General features: G+C 51.9%; 1 protein-coding gene across 1 annotated transcript in view; it reads right to left on the bottom strand.

Moving 5' to 3' along the window:
• SLIT3 (slit guidance ligand 3) overlaps positions 1–21,621 on the bottom strand; it is a 597,085-nt gene that overhangs the window by 63,495 nt on the left and 511,969 nt on the right. Inside the window, exons 15-20 of the mRNA XM_045999729.1 lie at positions 16,501–16,651; positions 15,446–15,520; positions 8,374–8,517; positions 7,288–7,431; positions 4,544–4,707; positions 3,305–3,437 (exon numbers count right to left, since the gene is read on the bottom strand). Coding sequence (XP_045855685.1) covers positions 3,305–3,437; positions 4,544–4,707; positions 7,288–7,431; positions 8,374–8,517; positions 15,446–15,520; positions 16,501–16,651 — 811 coding nt within the window. The remainder of the gene's footprint in view (positions 1–3,304; positions 3,438–4,543; positions 4,708–7,287; positions 7,432–8,373; positions 8,518–15,445; positions 15,521–16,500; positions 16,652–21,621) is intronic.

The raw sequence follows: 21,621 nt of genomic DNA, 5'->3' as shown, positions 1-21,621 counted from the left end.
CACTGTTGGTGGGAATGCAAGCTGGTGCAGCCACTCTGGAAAACAGCATGAAGGTTCCTCAAAAAGTCGAAAATAGAGCTACCCTAGGACCCAGCAATTGCACTACTGGGTATTTACCCTAAAGATACAAACACAGTGATCTGAAGGGACACGTGCACCCGAATGTTTATAGCAGCAATGCCCACAATAGCCAAACTATGGAAGGAACCTAGATGTCCATCAACAGATGAATGGATAAAGAAGAGGTAGTATATATGTACAATGGAATACTATGCAGCCATCAAAAGAAACGAAATCTTGTCATTTGCGATGATGTGGATGGAACTAGAGGGTATTATCCTGAGCGAAATAAGTCAATCAGAGAAAGATAATTATCATATGATCTCCCTGATATGAGGAAGTTGAGATGCAATGTGGGGGTTTGGGGGGTAGGAAAAGAATAAATGAAATAAGATGAGATCGGGAGGGAGACAAACCGTAAGAGACTCTTGATCTCACAAAACAAACTGAGGGTTGCCGCGGGGATGGGGGTAGGGAGTGGGGTGGTGGGGTTATGGACACTGGGGAAGGTATGTGCTATGGTGAGTGCTATGAAGTGTGTAAACCTGGCGATTCACAGACCTGTACTCCTGGGGCTAATAATATATGTTAACAAAAAATTAAAAAATTTTAAAAATTAAAAAAAAATCCAGTTGCCTTCTACCACATTTGTAAAAATGTCCCTCTTCTCAGTTAAATTTCTTTTGGTTTGTTTTCCACAGAACTTTGCTGTTTATATAAACATGCAATGAGAAATTATTATTTTTAAATGGATTAATAAGTATATTTTTAAAAAATCCTCAGTAGTAGTTTCCAATATGGTAAATGTCATAGCTATAACCACATAAACAGAAGTAGAGTCCTCATTGCTTTTGAAAAATACCTAAAGGGGTCCTGAGACCCCCAAATTTAAGAACTTCTGGGGTAGGGGACAAGAGCATGGCATGTGGGATCAGACCAAGCTGCCTTCTGATCCTGATTCGCTGCTTACTGGGGATGAGTCTTGGGGAGTGGCTCTTAGTTCTCAGCACTGAGAGAGAGCCGGCGGACAGCATGCCGACCTCAGGGACTGCTTGAATACGCAAGGGCGAGAGCCACAGGTCTCAGGTGGCCCCTCGACCATGAAGACAGCAGGACTGACAGGGGAAAACTCACTTCCTGCCTGTACGGTACCACCTCGCTCGTGCCTGCGGTAGGAAGCACTCCTCCTCCCTTTGGAGAAATGCTGCGGAACTTTTTTTTCTGCTTTTCAATGAATTAAACTTAATATTGTTTTGTACATTGGCAGCTCTGCCTGAGACCACTAATGATGCCTAAGGGAGCTGGAAACCAGTACTGGATCCAAACACTGAATCTGGTCCTTGAACCAAAGGCTCCAAGCCACTGCTTTCCGGGCCTGTTGACTTGCACTTTTTCCAGCATCAGTTTCCCTGCACCCCTTCCTCCGACCTCTCCCCAGATACTCCTACTTCCTTCCCTCCAGGAAACAGTCTGCGCTCAAAGGTGAAGGCTGCCATCTTGGGTATGCTTTGGAAACCAGCCTGGCCGAGGGGGCTGCCATCATTTCCAAAGCAGGAAATTGTGTTTCCCCAAGTCCAGGAGTTGAGTTTATCATTACAGCCAATTATCTTTGTTATTTCAATCTCTATTTCATGAGCTTTGGGGAAAAGCATCCACAGGCCTGTTTTCATGGCATTCTTTTCTGCTTTGGCACGTGTCACTTGGCACTCAGTTGGCCTAGGAAGGAGTCAAGTACCTGGGTCATTTCTGCGCCCCCACCCCACGGCACCGGGGGAGGGAAGGGCCTGGGGCTGGCGGCGCCACATGGTGGTGCTCGTGCTGACCTCCAGCAGCACAATCAGAGCCCTAACGCAGGGTTGTCGCGGATGTTTTAGTGACTGCCAAGACCTAGTGATCTCCTTCCCTCCCTATCTCTCTCTCTTCTTTCTTTCCTCCCTCCCTGCCCCCACCCATCCTTTCCTTTCCTGGCATGGGTGGCCCAGGTCACAGCCTCCCTGAGTGTCAGGAGAAGTCGGGAGCCACGATGCACACTGAGGCATTGACCTGCTATCCTATGTCACTGTCCTACTCCGGATCCCCCAGGGAAGCCCGGGCAGAGCCAATCACAGAACAGTCCCTGCTGGTGTCCAGGTCACTTCTGCCACTTGTGTCCGAGGGCAGGGTGCACGCTAAGCTGTCTCAGAGGAAGGGGCGTGTCTGGGGTCCGGGATACAGTGTGCGCTTGTGATGTGGGTGGGGAGTGGCAGGCGAGTGTGTCTTCCCACGCTGGCACTCTGGGTCCTGGTCACACCTGACCCGGCTCTGCCACAATCCACAGCAGCTGCCGTGGGGCATGTGGGGCTCCCCACTGCCCCGGCCCTTCGGGCTTCATTTCCACAGGGAAGCTTTCTTTGATCTCCACACCCAAGGGAAGTCTCTCTCCTCTAGGATGTCACAGCGACCTTGTCCTCTCTTTCGTGGCACTGTGATAGCTGTCATCTCGCACATGCTGCTGAGATGGTTGAGCATACATCTCCCTTGCCCAGTGACCTGGGGGCCCCACGTGGGTGGGGGTCTCCCCAGTGTGAGCAGAGGAACCTGACACACCAGGCCCTCAACAGACAGGTGCTGAGTGAATGAGTGACCGAACGGAAGCAGGAACACGGCACGTGCGGGCTGGGCTCCTGGCCAGCTCTCCAGGGGGCAGAAAGACAGCTTTGTCCACAACATGAAGAGTGCTTCAGGAAGGGAATGAGACCTCTTTTGTGTAAGTGGGAGCTTCTGGGGCAGGAGCAGTCCCGAGGAATTCATGTGGGGAACTCAGGCTGTGGGGTCAGATGGCTCCTGGGTAGAGCACAAGCAGGACCCAGGGCTAAGATCTCATCTGTGACGTGGGGGGCTGTAAGGGGGGACGGATCATGTTGGTAGAAGTGCTCCAGAAGCCACAGTGCCTGCTGGGCAATGTTCTTACTATTAACCCCGGGCTGTTTCTGGTGTCAGACTGAGACTGCTGGGGAATCTGGAAGGTGGAGCGCAGAGTAGGGGTTTTGGGGGATCTAGAAAACAAGATGGAAATCCTCCCACTTGTATTCTGGAGGGCCGGGTGGTTGTCACCTCCCAGGCAGGGGCACTGGGGAGGAGGCTCTGAGGCCACAGTGCTGGGGTCCCCTCAAGGAACGGCACCCCAGGCAGTCGTGCCAGAGACACTAGAGATGGAGTATGGTGAATGCTGGCGGCGGTGGGATTCGAGGGTGGGGGCACTTACAGTTCCGTCACGTCCTTGGGAATGCCTTTGGGGAGGGCGTGCAGCCCCCTGTTGCTGCAGCGAACCACTGTCTCCACGCAGGCGCACTGCTCCGGGCAGTGTGGGCCCAGCTGGCAGCTGCTTTCGTCATTGCCTGTGGAGGATCCCAGCATGAGCACGGAGGACACTAACTTCCTGGGGGGGGGGAGGGGCGGGGGGGGCGGGGGGGCAGGTGAGCGAGGCCGGGCTCCAGGGACCAAGCTGTCTTCAGGAAAGGGAAACCCTCCACTCAGAGCCCAAACCGAAAATAAGGAGCCTTGCTGGTCTCCTCCATGGGTAACGGGGAAAGAATGTATGCCTGGGTCAGGGAAAAGAGCACCCTCAGCTGCCACACGCAACATTACATGAAGACTTCAAAACTTGATTAACCAGAGAATGAGATAGGGAAGAGGTTATTGTGAACCGAATCCGGGATAAGACAAACTGACTGAAGGAGCTGTCCAGGGTAGGCGGACAGCCCTGTCTACTCCCTCTTTCTCCTCCCTTTCTCCACTCCTTCCAAGGACACAGTCCCTCTGGGGTGGTAAATGTGTCCCCAGCCCCCATTATACCTTAACCTCAGTTAATCTACAAACCAGTTAATTTGTCTTTAGATAAGCTATAGCTGACCAAGTAAAAATTGTGCTGGCTTGAATTTATGTAAAAAAATGCCCTTTGGAATCCTGACACTCAAAGCCTTGGAACTCCAGGTATTCATAACTCCCCTAGCCAGTGACAGAAATATCCCAGGACCTCATCTTGAAGTCTGCTTCTCAGGATACGTGAGCCTCATGACATAGGTAGGAGAACTGAGGGCCAGGGCTCTCATGCACAGTTGTGTAGGTTGTGTACTACACAAGGGTGCCTCATCATCTATTGGGCACTGTGGATATGATAGATTAAGACATTTAGTACAAGAGTATTCTTAGAGCCATAAAGTGTCTTGTTTTTAAAAAAAAATCAGTGTATTATGACACTTTTCTGACAAAAATAAAGAGACCCCTTTTAGAAAGAGACCCCTTTTCTTAATTTGCATGAGGGAGCCATATGGCTAGCCCCAGACGTACAGAGCCCTTCAAAGCCACAGCCGCATGCCAGAGGGTAGAGTCGTGTCAGATCTCAGGGGGTCCTGTCCGTTAAGTTCCCTGCTGCATCTCTTTTCCCTTCTATGCTTCTTGCCTTCCCAGGTACTGCCCTTCCGCCCTGGTGCAGCCTCCTCACCTTCACAGGTAAAGTCCTGGATGGCCACATCCTGGATGGGGATCTCCTTAAGGAAGAATGGCTTTTGGCACCGGGGGTTCCCGCTCACGACCCGCCGCTTCCTCAACCACTTGCCGAGCCAGGCCAGGTGGCAGTTGCAGTTGAAAGGGTTGGACAGGAGGTTTCTGGGAAGAGAGAAGGGGCCTCTCTGAGTGGTTAGTACTCACCCCTCTACCGTGGTAGCTGGCCTTGGGATCCAGGGCTGCAACCCTGGAGCCCGGCTCTCCAGGGAGGCCTGCTCTGGGTTCCAGGGAAGGAGGGAGGAGGTCCGGGAAAGGAAATGCATACTCTCTTCTAGAATCCAGAGGCGATCTTCGCAAGGGTCTCACTCTGGACCTCTGAGGACGACAGGACCGTGGTCTCCCGCCACACCCTCCCTTCTCCGCTGAGCTCCAGCTGTGGACTGTCTTTAGCCCCTCAGCACATTCTCTTACACTTAGCGCCCCCACCGGCGCTGGTCCCCCGCCTGGCATGACTCTCTCTACTGTCTGCCTGGCTGCCTCCTTGCCCTCCTCCTTCAGTCCTGCCTTACATGGAAATGAGGAGTTGCGTCTGCCCTAGTCTTCTTCCTCATTCGCGTGCGTGGCTGGCACAGCACCCACAGAGCACATACTGGCCTCCCTCCTTAGACTCTCGGCTCCCCCAGGGTGGGCATCAGATCTGTCTGTCCGTCCTGTGTCTCTGGGGTCCTGCCTGGCACCAGCACTTCCACTGTGTATGTATCTGGGGATGCAGTGACTGGCTTGGTAGAGGGACGAGGGGAGAGCAGCTGTGGGCGGGTGAGTGTTGCTAGAGGACTGGGGCCAGGCTCAGCACTTCATGAGCCCGAGGATGGACAGGACATTAATCTCATCTCACGCAGGAAGGAAGTAAAGCTTAGGGAGGTTACCTAAGAGGCCAGACAGCCCTGAGTGGCTGTGGTGAGACAGGACAAATTAAGAGCTTGGGAGTCAGACAGCCCGGGTTGGAATCCCGACACTGACATGCCCCAGCTGTGCCAAGTCAGGCAAGTTTCTTCTCGTGTCAAAGCTGGTTCCCCTGATGCGTTGCGACTCCGCCTCTCTGGGCATCTTGTGTGTCTCTGGATTCTCAGTGTGGAAACACACAGGAGGGGTGAAAAGTGAGCTCAAATAAACCAACCTGCTGGTGCCAGTTCCTAGCCCCCCATTTTGTTGTCATTCATTCATTCCATTCATGCCCTGATTCTCCAGGTATATCATGGGCACTTAGTGCCAAGCACACATATAGGCATGGTGGACATAGCAGTGCACAGAAGAGCTGCACATCCCTGTCCTTCTGGAACTTCCATTCCAGCTGATGGGAGGCAGACAGCATGGATCAACAAGGCTAAGGTTGGTTGTATGGTCTATTAGGAAATGGTCCATGCTAGGGAGGTCAGCACAGCTGGGCTGAGGAGCTGGAGGGGATGGGGCAGAGTGGGGTGAGGTAACCTACACGTGAGTAAAGACTGGAAGGAGGCTGGGGGAAGACACTTCCAGGTAGTGGGAGTGGGTCTAGGATGTAGGGGACAGTGAGGAGGCTGGTGGGGGAGCGCTGGCCTGGAGGGAGGTTAGGAGGGAACACGGATGGTGTGGGCCCTTCAGGACATTTATAATTTGGCTTTTATTCCCAGTGAGGTGGGATACGGGAACAAGAAGCAGCAATAGGAGATGCAACCAAAAGCCTTCTCTTCTGTCTTTCAAAGAGTCACTGGGGAAGGAGAGAGAGAAAAGGATGGACCAGCAACTAAGGCTAATGGAGCCACGTGGAAATACTATGTGCAATCATAAATGCTGAGTAGTTTCTGTATTTCAGACCCCTCCTGTGCATTTTACAACTACTAACGGATTCAATCCTCATAACAATCCTATGAGATGGATTACAGAGAAGGAACAATTGAAACAGAGAGAGGAAGTAACTTTTCTAAGGTCACACAGCTAATAAGAGGTAAAGCTATGTTTTGAACCCAGGAAATTTGCTCTAGATCCCATCACTTTACTATTCTAAACCCTCCTTTATCAATACAGGGATTTATCTGGGCAGGAGTACTCGTTTAGGTGTCCAGAAGGCTAGATTCTATTTCTGGTTCTGACACACATTTAAGCGGCCAGTGACATCACTTAAAATCCTGTCAGGTCATGTCACTGGCCTGCTTAAAACCTTCAGTGGCTTCCTGACATGCTTTAGATGAAGACCAAAATAGTCCACGGCAAGCCTGTAGCCTGGCCCTGGCCTCCCTCCTGCATTGCCTCATACTTCATCCTCCCTTACTCTGTGCTATGACCATACTGGACCATGCTCTGTCTCCTACATCTGCTCTGCAGTGACCCACCACAGGGCCTTTGCACATGTTCTTCTGATAGAAGGAAATGCACTTTCCACTCTGTCGAACAAGCTAACACCCACTCACCTTCCAGAACACAGCTCCAGTGTTCTTTGACAAAGCCTATGTTGGGTTTTCCTATTACTGTGGACCTCCGTTCTGTGATCTTTCACTATGCTATGAGCTGCAGGAAGGAGGGACCATGTCTGTGAATCCTCAGCACCTAGATGGTGCCTGGCACACAGAAGGAGCCTAGCAAATGGTTATTAAGTTGACAAATGGGTAGGTGACCTTGGCCAAACATAGCAGGGAGCTGCCAGGGGAGAGGTGTGCAGGAGAGGAGCCCAGAGTCAGTGCGTAGTGAGGGTACAGGGGGACTTACATGGTAGACAGGGAGACAAGTGTGGTGAAGGCACCAGGGGTGATGGTGGTGATCCGATTGTCATAGAGGGACAGTAGCCTCACCGAACTCAGACCCGCAAACGTGTCATTGCTCACACAGTTGATCAGGTTACTCCTCAGCATCCTGCAAAGAGAGGGGTGGGGATGAGGGAACACAGGCATCCCCACCGAGCCACAAGGGTGTGTGTGTGTGTGTGTGTGTAGCTGGGATGCTTTTGCCAACTCCAGGCCCAGACCAGTCGCGATGCTGAGGCTTGTTTTATGATAGCAGGGCGTGGGGTCCCACTGTGGCCCCCCATGAATGTGTGTGTACACTCTTGCCTGTGCATGCTTTTGTAAATGTGTATGTCATGAGTGCATACATGTGCACATGTATGTTGTGTGGTGGTCAGTGTCTGCAAGTATATTTCTGGGAGGAGAAAGGAGAATCAAGGTGCTGCTGTGGAGGGCGCCTGGGTGGCTCAGTGGGTTAAGCCTCTGCCTTTGGCTCAGGTCATGATCCCAGGGTCTGGGATGGAGCCCCGCACGCATCAGGCTCTCTGCTCCGCAGGGAACCTGCTTCCTCCCTCCCCCGCCTGCCTCTCTGCCTACTTGTCACATCTGTCTGTCAAATAAATAAATAAAATCTTAAAAAAAAAAAAAAAGGGATGTGGCTGTGGGCCATCAGCTTGTGTGTGTGTGTGCTTGTGTGTACACGCTTGTTTGTGTCTGTGCTTATCTGCATGCTGACTGTGAGTGTGTCATTTTTAGGCACATGTGTCTGTGTCTAAGTGGGTAAGTGTGTGTATGCCTCTCTCAGCACATTTCCGGCATGAATCTGTCTATGTGCATGCCTCAGGGCAAGGACTTTTTGGGGTGTGTGGGCTGGGGAGCCGAACATGCTAAGTTCTTGCCCATCACGGGCTGACAAATGTCCAGCACCTCTCTGGCTCCAGGAAGAAAGAGACTCAGCTTGTCGGGACAGGACCCAGGCCCAGGAGCTGCCCGCCCCAGCCTTCATAGTCCCCCACTGGTCCCTTGCCCTCCCCTCTCCTTGCAAGCCTTAGCCCAGGCTCCAGGTGCTCACAGAGTCTTGAGGCTGCTGAGTCCCTGGAACATGCGTCCATGTAGTGTTTCCAGCTGGTTCCCAGTCAGCATGAGTTCCTGCACGCCGGCTGCACCATCGAAGGCACCCTCTCTTACCTCCTTGATCTTATTGTTACTCAGGTTTCTAGGAGGAGGGGACAGAGTGGGTCAGGATTCAGGGAGGGAATCACGGGCCCTGCAGTCAGAGGGGACCCCCAGGCGCCCCGGATCGAGGACTGGATGGTGGGGCTCCCTGATGTCTGGTCTTCAGCACCCACGGCTGCGGAGGGACCCCAGTCCCGCATGGTTGGGGCTCGCATGTGAAACAGGCCGCGTGCAGCTGTTAAATCTTTTCAGGGTGATCCTTTTTTCTAATCCTCGGGGATGAGCACATTTAAGAGGGTGAGTCTCAAACTGATTTTCTCATTTCATCAGAAACTCTCACCTAGCAGTGCTTCTCAAGTGGAAGGCAGGAAAAAAATATAAAATGTGCCCTCTGTGGGGGTGGGATGTTTGTAGAGCTTCTAGCTTCTGGCTCTAGAGTTGAGATCCTTGATATAAATGGACACTTTCTAGTTACTACTTTCTGAGTACTTATCACGCAGTGGGTTCCACGTGAGGGCTCTGGCCCAGAGAATCACGTCAAACCCTTCAAACAGCACCTATCAGAAGAGTATTACATGTATTATCATTGCTTCATTTTATGATGAGGTGACTGAGGTTCAGAGAGTTTAAGTAACTTGCCCAGAGTCACACAGCTCATAGAACTGGGGTTGAGGCAAGGCTTTCTGGTGCATCAAAAGTCCGCCAGGGAGCGGCCTCTTTCCTAAGTAAATGTTCCTTTGGTGGTGTGGGTACTCGTACCCTTCTGTTACTGCTTTGTGGGATTTAGGGCTTGGGATATTGTATTTTCTAACAGCATGGTCTCACCAAGACTTGGGGCCACCCTTTCCAAGTCTGCCCGAGCTCTGAGGAGGCCTCTCCCCCCATGCCTGATCACCACACGCCAGGCCTCTCGTGAACTCCTGCAGGGCCTGCAGGGCCGCGCGTCCCCCAGGGCGCTCCTTGGCAAGGGGCCTCTGTGGACCACCCATCTGGTCGGGCCTGAAATGCATCCCAGGCAGGACGGATGGAGTGGAGAGCGATGGTGTTTACATAAACTGGGGGAAGAATCCAGTCTCGGGAGCAAAGAGCCTGTCCATGCCTTGCACAGGGAATGGTGTTCTGTGAATGGTGAAATCTGGAGGTGTAGATGGAGCCTGCTTACTCTCTAGGCACACTGAGGATGTTAGGACCCGGGGCTCACCAGAGATGGCAGGCTGGCCCATGGTCCTGCTGGGAATGAGAGAGGTGAGGACGGGGCTCCAGGTCCCTACCACAGGGAGCCCCTGGTGCTTTTGCTTCCCTTGCACACCTGTGCGCAGCTCTGGGCTCACGCATGGCAATCCCAGGGGGTGAAGCTGCCCTCAGGAACTGGCTCAGAGCAAGCAACTGGACTGGGCACCCATGGGCTTGACACCAGCTTGTTGCCTCCTTCCCATACAGGGCACGGGCCTGCAAGGCAATGGTAGTGCCCACGCCTGTGTGCAGGTAGGTAAGAAACAGCTGGAGCCCCGTTGGCACCCTCAGCGCTTCTGTCCTGGCCCTGCTCCCCTCCCTGCTCTGTCCTGCTGAGGAAACAGGAGCAGTACTCCTTAGCGCCCTCCCCCAAGGTCTGAGAGAGCTGGGAGACTCTCTCACTGGACTTCCGCCCCCCACCCTTGCTGGCTGTCCTTAAACTCAGTCTTTTCTTTTCATTCATTCATTCTTTCTTTCTTTTTTCTTTTTAAAAAATAAATCCTGGTAGTCCTGGTCTGGAATAACCCAGGAATGAAGGTAGCGCACAGGGAAGACTGCAAATTACCCCCAAATTAGACACGGGAGGAGAGATAAAGGCTCCCCAGTAGCTGTAACTCATATGAACGCCAGAGGAGAAGGATTTTGCTCCAGAGAGTTAGGTTCCGCGGGGAATTAAGGTCCACAGGACGGGCAATGAAGATGAGTTAAAGCAACCATGAAGGGGGAGCGCTCCCATTTCCTGACATCTGTTTCTTCAAATGAGCAAAATTAACATCACATTACTGTAAGGTTTGTGAATTGGATTTCCTCAGGCTGGGAGAATGGAAAACATAAGGAGAACAAAAAAGGAGGGGATAGAATTTTCTAGAAGACCAGGCTGTGGCTGGCTCTCCATTCATCAAAGCGCTGCTCAAAACTACAGGCAGCTTGGGGCAAGCACGCCACATACAAAACGAGAGCATCCGGCTTTTGTAGGAATTCTATCTCACTCTCAGAGCACTATCTTCCTGAAGACACCCAGATCCCGGGGACCACAAAATGTGAAACCAGGACCACTCAGGTGGTTGGCCTCTCCTCAGTTTCATATCTATGAACATATCTGAAGGAATATGGCTTCATCCTGGCTTTGCCTCTGATGAGGCTAGAATCTTACACTGAAGGGGCCCAGACTTGGAGACTCCCATGCAGGCTCAGGGGATAGTTCAGAGGGGCAGTATCCTGACAAACCCAGTGTGTCCCCACTGCCTCTGCTGGCTGTCCTGAGAAACAACGAGGCCCCTGCAGGCTGGGGATTTGTCTAGCTTCCCCTGGAAAGCCTGAGTCTGAGAAGGCAAGCCTGGGCTTCTTCTAGCCCATGGCTTATAAGACAGCCCATGTGGTCTGGCAGCAGGGAGGCATCTGTAATCCTGTTTCAAGCCCAGTCCCAGAAGAAAGGGTAGTAGGGAGAGAGCTAAGTGGATTTTGTTCTAGAAACTGAGGATACTGGGTCATCCTGGAGCACACACTCTGCATGCTGTCAGGGCAGGGAGGTCCTATTTACACTTTTCATGAACCTCTCCCCAGTCAAGGTGGAAATTCTATTTCAAGCTGGGGTTGAAAGCTCAAATGTCCACAGGGCCCAGGCTGGTGACTTAATGCAGGAAGCAGGTCCACGGGATAGCACAGTCCACAAGCCCAGTGACCAGAAAAGCACTTGTCCTTATTTAGCGGGGCAGCTGCTCTTCACTTTAACTCAACTGGAGACATTTGGCCCTGTTCTGCTAGATCTTCTGCTTTTCCGAGAGATCCTAGAAATTTGGATATTTTTTTTTCTGTGAATACTCCTGATTTTTAAAGGTGGGCAACAAATTCTTACTAAAAATACAACTACTGCCAACAAATGTGCCTGCATGTACCTGATTCTGGCTAGAGGGCTGCCAGGTCTCAGCCTGTGGCTGAGATCCTCCTTCAGTGTAAGGACTGACCTAGAAGTCTGCCTGAGAGGCCGTGACCACAGTCTGAATGTGACGTCATTTGCAAAGTCGTACCAATAATCCTTTTGGGTAATGGCTTATACATTTTTTCTTTGGCAGGGGTGGAGGGAGGACATCCCTTAGTACACATGATATTCTTGGAGATCTCATTCTTCCAACAAGACAGGTACAGGCCTAGTAGAGTTTCAACACCTGGCTTAATGCTCACCCTCCTCGGCTCCTGGGCCAGTCAGAATAAAGTCAAGAGCATAACCTCAGGGCCCTGACTTCATAGTCTTTGAGGAAGCCCAGCAGCCTTGGCTTTAACCTTACTCTGACCCAGCTGGCCCACTACTTCTACGGGGATGTAGGGACAGCGATGGGTCCCTGTTGAGACTGTTCACTTAACAAAAAGAGCTGCCATCAGGTTATTTTAAATACGTGGTTGCAGCCGGTGGCCTTTGGGACCAGATCTGTTCCTTCGGCATTTGCTTGGTTGGCTAGTGCAATGAATATGAACTTACGCCCACACACATGTGCACACACACGGGATTACTGCCTTCAGATAGTGCACGCATTCCCCAGCTGATCGGCACCGTTACCACTCCTGGCTCCGCTGCTTGATTTTTAACCTTGGATAAGTTACTTAACTTTCTGTGTTTCGGCTTCCTTATTTGTAAAATGAAACAATCTCAAAGCTTTTTTGTTTTTCTTGCAGAGAGTTACATGAATTAATATTAGTACAGTCTGGCACGGAGTGAAGCGTCTCGTAACTGTTAGTGGTTATCTATTTCTATTATTATTATTACTATTGTCATGCACCGAGCTCCTTTCCACATCTGTGCTACTCTCTGGCTCTTGAAAGTATCTGAACTTGCAACTCCTGGTCACTCAACGCGGATGTGCTCCTCTGTCTTCCTGCACCTTTCCATCCCAGGTCCACGGTCAGAGGCCCGTCTTTCAACAGCCTCTTCACACTTATTTCTGATCCTCATCATAACTTACAAGGAAGGTAGATTTCTTTCTACCATGCAAATATGTAACTAAGGCTCAGCAAGGTTAAGGGCATTCCTGGGGTGACACAGCAGGAGGGAGATTGAACTGAACTCAGAACAAATGCAGGTAAGGCCTGCACCTGGATTTCTGGCTGCTACGGGGAATGTCTGGCAGCCCAGACCTTCGTGTTCCAGCACAGCGAACAGTGGGACAAACCCAGTGACCTTCGCCTCTTTCGGCGAGAACCGAGTCTGTGTTTTGCCGCAGTCCCCACCACTCTCTTGTGGCTTGGATGCTGAGGCTGGAAGTTGGGGGCCATTTACCATGGTGTTCGTGTGGTTGTTTTTCTTGGTGCACAGAAATGGTTCTCTATTCTCCTGGCCATGTCACAAGGGGGAAGATGAGAGAGAGATTCCAAGTATGTGAATCTCATCTCACACGGGAGGGTAATGTCTCTCTAAGGAAGCAAAGACTACTTCATCCTGTTTACTACATAGTTGTGTACTTGGGCAGCCTCACTCATTTTAATACCTGCCTTCTCTCCAGATGCAGGGAAGTTTCTCTGCTGAGGTTTAAAACAGCACGCATTTCTCAGGTCTGAATTAAATACGACATTTCCTTGTGGGAGATGGATGATATCTGTGCTCGGCCTCCGAAGCCCGACCCTACAGACAACCACAGTCCTCACCAGGACCCACGTGAGTCCCTCTCTCCTCTGTGCCTTCAGAGTGCTCCCCTCCTGCTCCCAATTACAGAGCCATCACTGAGGCCACCAGCAAGGTGGTGGCTGTGGGTGGGGAGGGAGGGAGGTGCAGCATAGGGCAGGGGAAGGCCTTTCTCCTTCTGGTCTGCAGGGGACTGATGGGTGGGAGAGTGGAGCACATGACAAAAAATAAAGGGTTATCATCAGTTCTCATTATTCACGTAGTTATAGTCTGAAAAGTCCTGGGGAAAACTGAATTAGGGAATGCCAAACCACAGCTCCTAGGAGAAACGCAGGGTTATGTTCCTGTGAGCCTCTGCTCACAACACTGTCATCAGCTAATCAGTACATAACCTTGCCTGATGGGTGCTTCTGCTTGAAGACATCTTATTTTATACATGTGGTTGATTACTGACATTGCACTCACAGCCCATAGCACCGGTCCTCGTGTCTGAACAAAGCTAGGTAATGCACATATTCTCTCCACGAGGTCCATCGCAGCCTTCCTATGCTTCAGAAGGCTAGACGCTGCAGTATGTGTCAAAATCACCAACAAAATGCATAAACATGCAAAAAGATGTTGCACCAAATATGCTGTGAAAAGCACACTAGTTCACAGTCTGAGAGCTGAAACAAGAAATCAGAGCACGGCCTTGTTTGGTATCAGCTGAGAGCAGGCATGTAGGACAACTCAAATTCCCCGCTGTTTTGTCCATGTCGACAAATGAGCACAAAAGCACCATGACTATTGATTCTGAGATGACAAAGAAATTTCAGCGAGTTAGTGAATTAGCAACTATGGGATTTGTGAATGATGAGGCTTGACTGTACTTCCTTTGTTCCAGAGGCAAACCCAATGCTGGGGCCAGGAGGTGTGGAGTCTGGGGTGGGAGCCGGGAGAGGAGCCGAGGAGAAGGGAATCAGAGGGTAGGGAAGCCCTGTCTGTGCAGGTACCTCCACGAGGGCCCCTGGGAAGGGAAGGTGAGCGGAAGCAAGCCTCACTGGACACTGCTGTGACTACGGATGAACCCCAATGTGAGTGCCAGCCCCGGCGTTTATTGGCGTGTGGCCTTAAAGAAGCCCTGCCAGCTACATCCTCCACACAAAGGGCAACGTGAGGCCAGCACCAGGCAGGTGTACAAGGACGACATGAAATGACGTGCGTGAGGCAGGGAATGTGGCTCTGGCCCGGGACAAATGCTCCCTTAGCTCAGCCACATGATCCTTGTCTGGCCCAAACTCCGAGGCAGGGAGAGGGTTATGAGGACGGGCAGCTCTGGCACTGGAGAAGCCAATGCAAGCATGTGGGCCCTCTGCTCGAGGTCAGGCTCAGGCAGGCCCAAGGACACCTGGGCTGAAGCCCCGTGTGTAAGACGTCTAGCATTTCTGCTCCAATGTGCCTCCCCAATTGCAGAAGCCTCTAGAGGCCATCTAAAAACAGAACATTTGTCACCTTGTGAAAAGTCCTAAGTGCACTGGCCCCTAGACTCTTGTGTCCCATTGCTGGTCCTCACCTGACTTCCTCTTGCCACCCCTTGGGGTAGAAGCTGGAGGTGGTAGATCAGGTGAGCAAAGGGCACCTGGACTGAGCATTGGGGTTAGGGCCGAATGGACACTCTGGACAATACGTGGCAATTTAAAAGCAGTGAAGTTTTGGGGCGCCTCTCGGGGGCTCAGTCAGCTAAGCGTCTGCCTTCATGACTCAGGTCATAGTCTCAGGGTCCTGGGCTTGAGCATTGCATTGGGCTCCCTGCTCAGCAGGGAGCCTGCTTCTCCCCTCCCTCTCCTCTCCTACCACTCCTGCTTGTTCTTCCTCTTTCTCTCTCAAGTAAGTAAAATCTTTATTAAAAAAAACAAAAAACAAAAAACCCCAAACAGTGAAGTTTCATTTTGCTTTGTCTCTGCATGGCTGTGCCTTACCGTCCTGCTTCCAAATACATGCCCACAGTGGGGGCAGAAAGAGGTAGAGAGGGGTTGGAGCCGAGGGTGAGGGAGCCACCGGGGCCCTGGTCTTCTGCTTTAGTCCCCAGCACAGACCCCCGCCAGGCCCGGAGGCTGCTGCCAGGTGCGGGAGGCTGACTTACATTTTCCGCAGGTTGGGCAGCTTCCTAAAGATACCAGTGGCCTCGAGAACGGATATCTCATTGTCGTTCAGTCGCCTACACAGGAAACAAGCAGACGAGGTGGAGGGTTAGCCGGGGAGGGGGGCGCCCCCTCCACCGCCCTCCGTGGAATCCTCCCCAACTCCCCCACGGCTTGACCTGAGGAGCCACCTGGCCCTCACATTCAGCCAAGGTCAGTGGAGCCAGGGAAAACTCAGGGAGAGCACGAGAGCCCAAGAGGCTGTGCCTGGCCGTGTGCTTCTGTGACGTGTCAAGTCGAAGGGAACATTAGCATGAGCACCGCCAATCAGGAAGGCCACCATCGTCTATGCAGGGCTCACTCCCTGCAGGAGTCAGGATGAATTCCGTGCTTGCATTCTCTTGCTTGATCTTAAACCCCTAGGAGGCAGGCACCTTCCCCCCCCCCCCCCCCCATATTTTACAGTGAAGCATCAGACACTGAGGTCTGAGAAGCACCTTGCCCAGTGAGAAGAAAGTGAAGATAATGGGAGCCGCACGTGGGTCTGATCGGCCTGTACGTGCCGCGCCCTCACCCCTACCACGCTGTACCTCTATAGCTCTCGCGCTTCTGGACAAACGAGCACACCCTTCCATTAGCATGCATAACCCGAGGCTCAGATACACCTCATCGTTCCAGCATCTTCTCGACTTCGACAACTATTTACTAACCATCTTTTGGTTACGTGATAAGCTTCATTAAGGACCTGGAAGGACTGTCTGCTTTGCACAGTGTTGAAGCCGGTAGGCCTAGCGCTGTGCCTGGCTCACAGTGGGTGTTCAGGAAATTATCTGTAGAATAAACTAATAGTCTTTACTTTCGAGGAAGCAGTTCCCGGCGGTGGTCGGTAGGGGGTGCCTGGGTGTGCATCCTCTGCTGAGGATGTGGAGGATGGCCAAGGAGCACCCACGGGACTGAGCTAGGAAGGGGGCTGCCTCCCAGAGATGCCGCTCTGGCTGGCTCAGGGTGACAGGGCGATTGGGGCCACAGAGGGAATTCCGGTCCAGGTCGTACTTACAGATCGGTGACGTATTCGGGGAGGTGGCTTGGGATGCGGGCCAGCTTCTGGTTGGAGCAGTCCACGATGGTACCCTCGCAGCGGCACTTCTCGGGGCACACGAGGTCCATGAAGCACTCACTGCTGAACCTGCTGCGGTAATCCTCTGAGCCTGGGCGGGGCCAAAGAGGGCAGTCAGGATCACCCGGGCACCCGGCCTGGGCTGAGGTTGTGGGTAGTGCGTGGGAGACACATGGTGGTGGCAGTGGGGGGTGTCCCAGGCATAGACACAGCGTTGCCTTCATTTGTGACCACCTAGCTGGTGCTCTCCCCACCCTACCCTTCCACTGTCCATTTGGTCTTTGTCACTCATTGAGTCCTCTGGGAAACCAGGCTCAAGCTCTGTGGGCTCTTAAGCTTTTGTGGGTCATGAACCTCTTTGAGAAGCTGATGCAAATTTATGTTCTCAGAGAAATGCTCCTAGGTGCACGTGTGCAGAATTTGGGCTACAATTTGGGGTGGAGAATACATAGTCCCTGATGCCCATCATCTGTGGACCCTCTAAACGTTCACGAAAATCCCAATGAAGAGATTTTGATGGCATTTTGATGGGGGCTGTATCAGGGTGGGGATGAGGTCAGGGAAGGGGGTCACAAACTCAGTTCTCCTCAAGCAGCTAATGAAACAACAAAGGAGACCCAGCATATGGAGGTCAACGACCACTGACACCAGGCCTCAGCACTGGGAAAACAATAATGAGGGCTGGGGACCTGGGAAACTGGAGCCCAAGGCCCTAAATACTTGTGGATTCTGCCTGAGGATCCTCTTTAAAACCAATAATAGCAATAAATTAACAGTTAAAAACTGTGAAGACAAGCACAACTCTTGGGAGGGTCCAAGTGCTTTGCCCCGTCCCTGAGAATAAGGTTGGTTTAACTACAGTGAAAGAAGCCAGTTCTGATGAGTTAAGAGTGGTTGGAACGAAGATTTATTTTGCCATCAAATCTCTCCTGAGATGGCACAGTAACAGCAACAGGATCGGCAAGTGACGTCTCAGGACAGGCCCCGGGGTGCTGCTTTACTGATTAGAAATGATCCCTTGGCACCCGGGCACACCTTGTGAGACCAGCAGTCCCAGAGGCGGTCATTGGGGAAGCCCTGGTTCTTCCCAGCTGACAGGGGTCCACGTTTCATTAGCGCTGTGCTAGGCATGAAACCCAGGCTTGGTCCACGTTTGTCCGGTGTGTAAGCAGGGCGCTGCTAGCACTCCGGCTGTCCCATATGTAAAAGTCCCCAGAGTGTATCAGAGAACGTGAACATCATGGGGTTGCTTAAGGGCTTGAGGCAGACCTTGGTGATGTAATCCGTGGTAGGGCCAGTGTGGGCCACCAGTGGTGCAGAAACTTTAGCAGTCGTGGGCTTGTCCGGGCTCTGGCACTTACTAGCCTCTGCCCCTCCACGTGGGAAATGGGGGTCTCGGACTTGCCCCTGCTTCATGGGGATGGTTGTGCAAATGCAAGGAAGAGCGTGACAGTGGAGAGGCTCTGGGGAAGGGAAAAGAGCTGCATGGACATTTGTGATCCTACTACTGTTATTTTCCAGAACCTAGTAGAACATTTGGCCTATCGGAGGCCACTAAAACATCTGTGTAGCTAGGGATCATAGCTGACTTTTATGGAGAATGGAGCACGAGCCGGGCACTGTTCTTCAAAATTCAGATGGGGGAGCCTATTTAGTCCTTGTAACACTCTGAGATTATTGTGATTCCACTTTACAGATGAGAAGACTGAGGCCCTTGGTACACCACAGAGGGATGAACCCAGGCAGGCAGATGCCAGGGCCTGTGTGACCAATACTATGCTTTCCTGCAAATGCGCAGGATTTTGACAAAACCTTCATCCCAGTCTTTCTAGGACTGATTATAGAGTCCAACTTGGCAGAGGTAGACGGAACAGCGCTTTCCTGCAGAGGGGAATGGGAAGCAGGACGCAGCCATCTTCCACGCTCATGGCTTCTCACCCCTCACCTCATCAACCTATGCTAATCCCTGATCGTGGATGAACTTGGTGGTCTCTGATTCTGAAGTGAGACCTTCTCCTGAAGATGGGATCAGAGGCCTGGACCTGTCTCCTTTCCCTCTTTGCCCCTTCCCCACCCCCTTCCTTCATCCCACCTGCCACCCCCAGACTTGTGTGAGCAAAAGCTGTGCACATATTCCCGCAGTTCTTTGGGCTGCTTCCTAATCCAATGCATTATGCAAATCTCTTGCCCTTGGCTCGCCAGCATCCATCCCACTGAATAACTCTGACCCGGGCCATCTTCCTCCAGACACATCAGCGTGCGGAGTCCTGGGTGAATTTCATTTTGCAAACCCTGCTAAGTGACAATCCTCTCTTGTTCCCTGCTGGTGGCTCTACATGGTGATGACATGAAGGGACACTTCGTACACACGCATGTTATTTTCCCTTCAGAAGGCGCCTACAATGGAATCCTCACAATGTAGAGGAACCCTAAGCGCCGACCAAATTTTGTCTTTGCAAGACAGGAGGGAGCACGGTTTGCTCCTCAACAGAGCGAGCCTGAAGATGTACACCGGCTGGGCTGTGGCCGGGGACTGTGGCCGATTAAATGTGTTTTCATTTTAATCAAGGTGAGAGCGTCTGTAGTTAGCAGGAATTGCTCTCTGTAGTATAGTTAGATTATAACTGGTGGACCTCTGCGATGGAACCGCTGACCCATTTTAATGAAATGATTTTGCAATTAGATTCGATGGACTAATATGTTCTTTCCAACATTTCCCCCCTGCTGTTTCTGTTATTGCCCTGCTTTGTCATAACGAGGGGGTCGGAGTGTGGTATTTTATAGGTGTGGGAGCCAGCAATGTTAATAACGGCGTTTGCCCAGATCCCAGAGAGTTCCTTCCCCAGCCGGAGCCCGCCTGAAATGCCACCCCCAGCACTTCGTATTTCATTACCCAAACTACCCAGGGCTTCTCGGAGCCATTTGTTATGCCTAATGCTCATAACTACCCAAAAGTATTTTTAACTTTTCCAGAGCTTTAAAAGTCAATTTCAATCTCAGTGCATATTTGTCACTGCCAGAAATACTTAGTAGGGGGGAGTAATGGAACGGGCTGCGGCAGCTTCTCTCTGGGGCGAGTTCAGACAGCGGAGATCTCGGAGGACTGGAAGAAGGGCCATAAAAAAAAAACGACTGAAGCGGGTCATGGGAGAGCTGATGTCATCAGGCCTCTCACCTGCTCCTGCCCCTGAAGCCCTTCTTCCTTCCTGCTCGAAGCTCAGAACGACAACACTTGGTACATGATCACAGACAAGCTTTAATAGACGAGGGGGTGGAAATCCACAGCACTGTGGTTTTATTATGAATCCCTGCCCTATGGTGCCTTCCCAGGAGAGACCGTCTTTGACATGTGGAGGGTCATGGGACTGGGGCAGGTAGGGAGGCACAGCTCCCATTCTTTGGGTGGCCCTGGAGGCTGAGGCCAGGGCTGGGCGCAGGACGGCTCCTGTCATTAGCAGTCTGGATTTGCATCATTCTCTGGGCAACCCGTTTGTTGAATGAAAGTCACATATTTGTTGTCATCTGACGACCACAGCCCTGCCAGTGCATGTGTCCAGAACTCTCCTCTTCTACCTCCAATATCCCTAAGAGGAGTAGGATGAAAGGAGGAAGGGAGCAGAAAGAGGAACTGGGGCGGGGGGGGACAGTCCATCAGCTTGAAGAGAGAGTCATGTGGACAAGCAGAGGGTCATAAGTAATGAATGGAATCAAGAGAACATTGCTAGGCACACAGTTACCCAGTCACAGGCAGAGGCTGGGGGATTAGACACCAGTGGCTGGAAGATGTCCACTGCTTTCCCAGGACTTTGGTGATCAGTGGGGCAGACAGCTGTCCTCGTAACCTATTCCTATCAGGGTCGATTATGGATGCAGCCATCTGCCTGAGAGCAGAGGGAAAGGCCCATGGCCTGTGGCTGGGCACTGCCACTCACAAGCCTGCTGCTGCAGAACTGGGAAGGTGCCCAGAAAGGTGCCATTGTGGACCCACACCAGAGGCCCAGCCCCTGGCATGGTGGGCACAGCTCTGAGAACCCAGAATGCCTCCCCCATTCAGGATAGGGAATTGCTCCAGGCTTGAGGGTTTGTTCTGTACCAAATGGATCTTGGTATGTCCACGCTAGGTGGGAGAGCCACTTAAACCGTGCTGCTTGCTCGCCTGCTTCCTCAAGTTTTCCTCTATTAACCGAAGCAAGCTGGAAATGGAGTGGTAACATGGTTTTCCCACTCCCTGTCAATTCAGCTCAATCCTATCCTTTCTTTCCATTTTATAATTCGAGGCAAGGGGTTTGTCCACAGCTGAGAAGGCTGAATATTATAGCTACGGAGAGCAGCCATGTGACCCTGGGCAAGTTAGGTAACCTCTCTAACTTGGTATCTATCTACTTCTGTGCAACAGGCCTTATCAGCTTGTTGTAAAGAAAGTAACGATGGAAAAAGTTCAATGCCTGACCTATAGTAAGCACTCAGGGTATGGTGAAAGCACCCAGAGAGGCACGCAGAACTCTTTGGTACTTAGCAACAGCTACGCCTTAGCTCTGAGGGGTGACCTCAGGGAGAGGGGACAGTGAGAGTCCTATATCACCGCGGTAGGCCAGAATCGGCTCCTGGGCCTAAGACACACTTCGGTTCCCACCATGGCTCTCTCTCATCTGGGATGAGACACACGGATTCCATGGCATGAACCAAAAACAATCCTCTAGTTACACTGGGCCTAGGATTTACCAAGAAGCAAACAGAATGGGAGATGCCAGGATCCCTTTATTATCAGAGACAGCTGATTCCTGCACAGCCCTCAGGGGCACTAGGGCCAAGGTACTCATGAGGAGTGGGGGTTGGGTTCAGAAGGAGCCATAGGTTAAATCCAAAGTCTCAAACTCACGCCACTTTCACCCATTCTCATGCTCACATGCATCCCCAATACTTCCGGTAAAGATGGCTTGTAGAGAGTGGGTCACACCAGTATGACCTCTGGGTTAGTTACCACTTGGGAAAATAACCTTGCGCTGGGACCCTACCATGAAACCATGGGGGCATATGCCATTGGAGGACCTGTTCTCTCTG

Source organism: Meles meles, chromosome 3, assembly GCF_922984935.1.
Source record: "Meles meles chromosome 3, mMelMel3.1 paternal haplotype, whole genome shotgun sequence".
Taxonomy (NCBI): domain Eukaryota; kingdom Metazoa; phylum Chordata; class Mammalia; order Carnivora; family Mustelidae; genus Meles; species Meles meles.
The sequence above is the reverse complement of the archived record's forward strand: the minus strand, read 5'-3'. Positions and strand labels throughout refer to the sequence as shown.